The 7,432-nt window shown below is 33.9% G+C and overlaps 1 protein-coding gene across 3 annotated transcripts in view; it reads right to left on the bottom strand.

Moving 5' to 3' along the window:
* Window positions 1–841: 841 nt before the first annotated feature.
* The window catches only part of SNX16 (sorting nexin 16), a 39,151-nt gene continuing 32,560 nt past the window's right edge, over window positions 842–7,432 (bottom strand). For all 3 annotated transcript variants that reach the window (XM_055318223.1, XM_055318222.1, XM_055318225.1), the window contains 3 exons: window positions 4,498–4,634; window positions 3,866–3,985; window positions 842–2,946 (listed from right to left, as the gene is read on the bottom strand). In XM_055318223.1, coding sequence (XP_055174198.1) covers window positions 2,850–2,946; window positions 3,866–3,985; window positions 4,498–4,634 — 354 coding nt within the window. In that variant the 3' untranslated portion in view covers window positions 842–2,849. The remainder of the gene's footprint in view (window positions 2,947–3,865; window positions 3,986–4,497; window positions 4,635–7,432) is intronic.

The following is a 7,432-nucleotide window of genomic DNA, read 5'->3' as shown; positions in this document are numbered from 1 at the left end:
TAGCTACAGGTGAGCCACAATTTCACTTAAGGCTGCCCAAAAAACAAATAAAAAAAGAGAAAGACAGTAATACAGTCTTTAAGATAAAAACAAACCAATTCTCAAGAAAAGCACAGGTTTTACTGCTGAGATTTAAGAGAATCTTCTCTTGTGAGTCCTCATAAAGGGTACACTGTGTGGAATGGCAGATATTAGCCTTAAAAACACATGTTGAAAATACAAATTCTGATGATTGTTTTGCTAGTAGAAGCCAATAGCACAGAAGTGCAATGCAGTAAAAATAATTCTATTATCTTTTGGAAGAACTAAAATGTGGATCAAATATGTAGCTTTCTGAAAATTTCCCAGAGGATACAATTTAGATTCCTCTCTTTACTAGTTGGGAATCCACACTTATTTGTAACATAATCCCCAAACTCCTCTATTCCTGTAAGTAACAAAACATATTTCAAACTAGACAAATTATTTTTAGACGTAAAGCCACTGCTCCCTTCTAATATCACACATAGTTGAAGTAGACTACATAGATTAAATATTTACTCTCAGAATCGGAGACAAATTAAAGCACATTTTAAAATGCTGGTTTATGGTTTTGCTACCCACACATGAACTTAATTTTTAAAAGGTTAAAAGATTATTCACAGAAGTGTTTCCTGTTTGAATTATGTTCATTTTTAAATTAATATTGGCTGTTACATTTGAAGTGTGCACCTAGTCACAAAGACTTAAAATGATCAGTAATATAAAGTGTAAACTTAAAAATATATCATAAACTCATTCCACATCTGTGAAATGCACCAGTTAAGTATAATTAAATTTACAATAATTTGTAATAGGACATTGAAATTGAAGGGGAAAATGGTATTCAAGATCTAAACAACACAGCTACTGCTGTACTGAAAAAATAATTTATTAAGTGAATATAATACTGGGAATAAAATGCATCATAAAAGTAAAATAGTAAATTCTAAATATAAATAGTGGTTTTATTAATTAACAAGAGTTTTTCTTCACCCATTCAAAACTTTACATACAATCTCCCGAAAGGCCAGATTTTGAAAGTGTATGGTTCACTTTAAAACAGACATGTATGTAGCACGTGAATATCTGGAATTTAGCAAAGATCATCTTGTCATTACACTAAAAAATGATACTAATTTAAAGGATTGTTCTTTTTAAACCTTTTCAAGCCTAGGATATTTTGAAATGAATAAATAATTTATTATATTCTTTCTCTCTCCCAGGATAGTAAACACATTTCTAGTATACTTTGTGGAAAATACTGAGATAACATATTTGTGCATTTTGACAAAGGCTTTTAAATTTTTTTGAACTTTGGTAAGAAGCAGCCTCTGTTTCAGATCAAAAGTTAACAACAGCCACTTGACCACTTAGTCTACATAAGTAGAATTTTTAAAAACCGTATTTTAATGTGTACATCAAGATACTGATAAACTTTTAGATAGTGAAGAAAACAAAACTAGAGATTGTAATTCTGCTTCCCCAGTAAGTTTCCCACACCTTTTAGAAAGCACATGCAGTTCAATACACCAACTGGGATTTCAAAATGCTAGCACAATTACAACACTTATTAACAGCAATTTGCAAAGCAGTGGAAATAGAAAGTAAACGAGTAACTTCATAGTGTAAAAATGAAACAAGGCACTTTCAAGAACTATAAGCAAATCTGAAACACTTTTTCATAAAGCTGACTCATAGACCCTAGCAGACTGCTGTAAAAAGTGAAATAGTGAAGGCACTACATAATTCTTTTTCCTAACTCCATTTACTAAAGAAATTTACCAATTAAACTTGGCACAAAAGAGTTTAATTATCATAAAGTGCATCACTTGGCTAAATATATTAAAAGGAAAATCAGCCTTAATACATTAGAGCAACATATTCACATATAGAGACATATAAATGCAATCCCAGGAGTCAATGTAGCTAGGAACATTATAGTATATATGGCTTTTTATTCTCTATTTTTTTTATATAACTCCTTATTTGCTTAGAATCTGTATTTCCAAAAGAGTATACCTTGATTAGCAAAAAGAGGTAGTATTCTGAAAGAGGAAAACTCACTGATTCTACAGGTAGAGGTTTAAGATAAAGATAATAAATAAACAAGTACAACATATTATAATAAACTGGGACACCTATTATGGTATTCTGATACTGAATTAGCTTTTAAAATCAAGGCTATTTTATCACTTTAGCTATGTTATTATATGTTACTATAGGTCTTTCAAATAGTTTTCCTTTGGTATTAGAAAGTTTTCTTCTTTTTAAATAGCAATAACATTGCAAACTTTTATTTAGATATGGTAAACGCGTCAATATTTAAAACTTAATTTGTCTTTACTGCTGATTTAAACTAATGAAAATATATCATGTCAGAGATACAAAGAAGTATATATATCAACCAGGTAGCAACATGCAATTAATGTCCATGTAACTGATATAATTGGCATTTTAAATACAAACACACACACACACACACACACACACACACACACACACGTACACAAGCAGACATTGGTCTGGAGCAACATATTGGCAAAATACCAAAATAATTTATGCACATTATTTAAGAACGTCAATCTTGATAACAACTCTAACTAGATTTTTTTTTTTTAGTGTATTAAATACAAAGGTTGGATAAAAGACAATTTAAAGCAGCAGTGAATACATTTCCTATCCCGATAACTTAAAAAACTTTTCTTTATGTAAACTTTATACAATACATGTGCAATCTTCTGTTTTCTGGAAATGCTTCAGTCTTTTTTTCATTTAAAATATTCTAAATTTGCTGAAACATATAAATGGAAGGAACTGCTTGTTATGTATTAGTCTTCTTCTCCATTATATGCCACTTCTGCTACTTCTATGTCTGATACAGAATTTTCAGGTTCACTAAAACTTAAGCATGGCTTATCATCAGCTCTGCAAAAAAGAGAAACATGACAATGAAGACATTAGATATTTCACTTCATTATTACCTTAAATTTTTTTTCATCTAATGTAGAGAATATTTAAATATTAATGGAAAAATATTTAATGGGGGTGGCCCGGGTGGCTCAGCGGTTTAGTGCCGCCTTCAGCCCGGGGCCTGATCCTGGAGACCTAGGATCGACCGAGTCCCACGTCGGGCTCCCTGCATGGAGCCTGCTTTTCCCTCTGACTGTGTCTCTGCCTCTCTCTCTCTCTCTCTCTCTCTCTCTCTCTCTCTCTCTCTGTGTGTCTCTCATTAAAAAATTAAAAAAAATATTTAATGGAAAGAAATATTTAAATATTTGATCAGAAATTTAATATTTTTAAGTTGTCAGTACCAGACAACACCTTTGGAGATATAGTTTTAACTCTTTCAGCTCTCTCAACTACCATTTATCAATAAAAGTCCAGTTTATAATGACCTGTGCCCACATAAAATTTGTTTTCATAATTACAGTTTAACTATCACTAAAGTATTAATGATGACTTTGAACTTATAAGTAATAAATATTCTATGTACTTTCAAATATACTCTTTTCATCATTTCTGTTAGGTAGGCCGGCTGGTTGCTATTATGGTATCCCACTTTTTGAATGGAAAAAGACTGAAGGATATTAATTTGTCAAACTTTACAAACTTTATTAATTAACTGAATAGTTAATTTAGACATATCTTCAAAGTAATAATATTTACAGCCTAGATGCCAAAGACTCATTTTTAGAGACAGTCTAGGAGGTCTATAGTCCTTCTCTTTTACAGTATCACTGAGTTCATTAAAAACAAAACAAAACAAAACAAAACTCTATGGAGTATCATTGACTATTTCTAATTATTTAGATGATCAAGGTATAATAAACTAAATATTATTTACCCAGATTCTTCATGCAAAACATCTTGATCAACCTCAAATGTGGAAGACTCCACCTTTGGGATGTGTTCACCTTTTGTTTCTGACATGTGTAGTGATTCTTCAGGTTCTAAAGACAATGCCCTAAAAGTAAATTATAGCAACAAGTTATTTTCTAGAAATAAAGTATATATTGGTTTATTTTTGTCAGTACATGTAGCTTTAGTAGTCTTCAGCTTTTTTTTAATGTGGTTAATAAATTGCTGACTCTGGGAGTCAACAGAGAAATTAGTACTTATGATTAATGTAAAATGATTTTAACATCAATTCAATATATGCTGACAAGAATGCAAACTACAACTTTCATATGTGAAAATATGACTAGAAACAAAGGTAGTATTTAAATAGGTTAAAATGAATAATGTTTATTTTGAACAGCTATAGGCTTCTATTTCTAATGCTTCCCATCCTTTAAATGGTCAGCCTTCTAAGTAAATTATCAAAAGGCAATTTTCCTAATCTATAAGAAAGTACATCAAAAGTCTAAGAGTTCTGGAATCAGAATTTTCTAAATCATATTAAAATACAAAAGACATTTAGCCCAGAGTATGAAGAGTTGAATGAATAAGGCTAAAAATGCAAGTATCACAATACACCTGATTCTGTTTTCTAGAGTTTCTATATGAAGTTGCTTTTCATTCAGCAGTTTCTTCAGTGATTCCACCTCTTTTTGTTTTTCAAGTAGTTCTTTTTGAAAACGGTAGTTTGTCTCTTCTAAAGTTTCACAGAAAGCCTTAAAAACAAACAAAAATGCAGAAAAAATAAAATTAATTACTTTTACAGTATCTTCCTCAAGAGCATTTATTTGAAGAGTCAAAGGACATAATCAAAATAATATGTGTGCAGCCCAAACAATCTGTTCTCTTCCCTCATCTTTTTTGGTCTCTTCTATCTTGACACTAGGTCCCAACCTACCTGCAGGACTTTTAACTACAAATCCCCTTTCTTGAGAATTGTTAAGCAGAAAGCCACGGTGCTTGAAATGAATATGTGATAACCTATTAGCATAGAATTGGGGGAAAAATAACCAATAACTACTGTTTAAGTTTCTATTCTCCTTCATCTAGTTTTGCCCAGTCCTACATGAACATACTTTTTTGAAAAATTGTGGCTACTGATTTGTGCTCAGAGCGATACTATTTTAACAATCTCCTCTATAGTACCTAAATAATGCCAAGTTTTTTTCAACATTGCTATCCTTTTGCTTCTTTTTCCATATTCATTCAAAACTGACATTGTCTGCTTCATACCCAGGATACTAAACACTGATGAAATAAAGATTAGGACAAACAAAATCATACTACCATAAAAAATGTCATGAAAAAATGTGGGTGACTTATCCCGAGGCTTCCAGTGTTGCTGATCAATTCTTTTAACTATTATCATTTATCTATCACTCTTTGTCATGTCTTCTCTGTGACTATTTTAAACCTTCACCCCTGGCAAGTCTCCTAAAATGTGTTACTATCACTGATTCCAAACCCAGCAGATGATCTTGATTCCTATACAAGAAAACAAAAAACAAGAAACCCACTGACTCCCTGAATCCCAACTACATTTGCTTCCTTTTCTTTTCCTCAAGAACATGATTGTTCAAGTTACCTTTCTACCCTACCTCCCCTGGAAGATACACTTCCTCTTAATTTTTCAACCTTTCCCCTTCCCCTGGACCCAAAATTTAGTTAATAAACTTGACTGAAGTTGATTAAGTAAATCCTAAAAATTTCACCATAAAAAAAATCATCTTCATCTCCCTCTTAATCATGAGTCTCTAGCTACTAACTCATCTCCTTCCTTTCAAAACAAAACTTTTTCCACAAGTTTTTTATCACCCAAATTTAGCCCCTCATTTACTTCTAAAATCATTAAAGTAGGAGCTTCCCTCTCTTTTTCTCTACTAACTACGCCCAGGCAAAGGCTAACAATGACTTTTTTTTTTTAATTGTTTTTTAAAATTTTTTTAAAAATTTATTTATGATAGTCACACAGAGATAGAGAGAGAGAGGCAGAGACATAGGCAGAGGGAGAAGCAGGCTCCATGTACCGGAGCCCGACGTGGGATTCGATCCCGGGACTCCAGGATGGCGCCCTGGGCCAAAGGCAGGCGCTAAACCGCTGCACCACCCAGGGATCCCTAACAATGACTTTCTAATCATCAAACCCAAAGTGTTTTTTCTTGACTTCATTGTCACTATTGACCTAATTTTTTAAAAAAAATTAATGGAATCCTATTTTACTGGCCTCCATAAAACTTTCTGGTTCAACCTGTTAACTTTGACAGTTGCTTTTAGCTTTCTTTTCTTTTTAAAATTTTTTAAAAATATTTTATTTATTTATTCATGAGAGATACAGAGAGAGAGAGAGAGAGAGAGAGAGAGAGAGAGGCAGAGACATAGGCAGAGGGAGAAGCAGGCTCCATGCAGGGAGCCCGACGTGGGACTCGATCCCAGGTCTCCAGGATCAGGCCCTGGGCTGAAGGCAACGCTAAACCGCTGAGCCACCCGGGCTGCCCAGCTTTCTATTTGTTCTTTGCATGTGGGCATTCATCAAAGTTTTGCCATTGGTTATATACTCTCTTGTTCTATATGCCATCCCTGGGCAACTGCACTTACTGTGAACACTTCAGCTCTCATCTCTATATATCCTATCAACTTCCAATGTGGTTTGTTGTTGTTAATCTCCAACAACTTTCCTTAGTGCACAGACATCATTCATATATCTACTGGTCCTCTTCAATTAGATGTGCCAATGGCAAGTCAAACAGCATTTACAATGGAATATCTATTATACAGCCACATTATCAAAGCCACCAGGCAGGGATCTCAGATCACTCCATTTCTCTAATTTCTATGGCCCAAAGATAACTATCTTTCCACCTTGCCCTTCTCCTCACCCCCACTGCCTCATCAACGCCTCTAGTGTTTCTGTCATTTGTTCTCATTTCTATAGTCTTCAGTTCTTAACCAAACTATAACACCAGTAAGCTAATAGGCATGTTCACTTTGCAATCTGAGCTGGCTTTCTTTTTTCTTTCTTTCTTTTTTTTTTTTTAAGATTTATTTATTCATGAGAGACACAGAGGGAGAGAGAGAGAGGCAGAGACACAGGCAGAAGGAGAAGCAGGCTCCATGGAGGGAGCCCGATGTGGGACTTGATCCTGGCACTCCAGGATCAGGCCCTGAGCCAATGGCAGGTGCTAAACCGCTGAGCCACCCAGGGATCCCCTGAGCTGGCTTTCTTAAAAACAGATCTTATCATGTTACCTACGATTTAATACTGCCTAAATAATAAGGCCAAATATCTTACCTTGGCAAGTGAAGTACCTTATGATGTAACATATGCCTTTTACCCCAACCTCAGAGCTTGCTGTATTTACTTTTCTTTTCCTCTGGTCCTCTGCATAACCCATGTTCCACCCAACTGAATTACTTTCAGTTTCTCAAATATTTGTCTTTATATAGATGGACGTATACAATACATTTCATTCTGCGGCTTTTTTACCTAATGACATAAGATGAACCTTACAAACAC

The sequence above is a fragment of the Nyctereutes procyonoides genome, unplaced genomic scaffold, assembly GCF_905146905.1.
Source record: "Nyctereutes procyonoides isolate TBG_1078 unplaced genomic scaffold, NYPRO_anot_genome, whole genome shotgun sequence".
NCBI lineage: Eukaryota > Metazoa > Chordata > Mammalia > Carnivora > Canidae > Nyctereutes > Nyctereutes procyonoides.
Note: the sequence above shows the minus strand (reverse complement) of the source record. Positions and strands in the feature narration are given on the sequence as shown.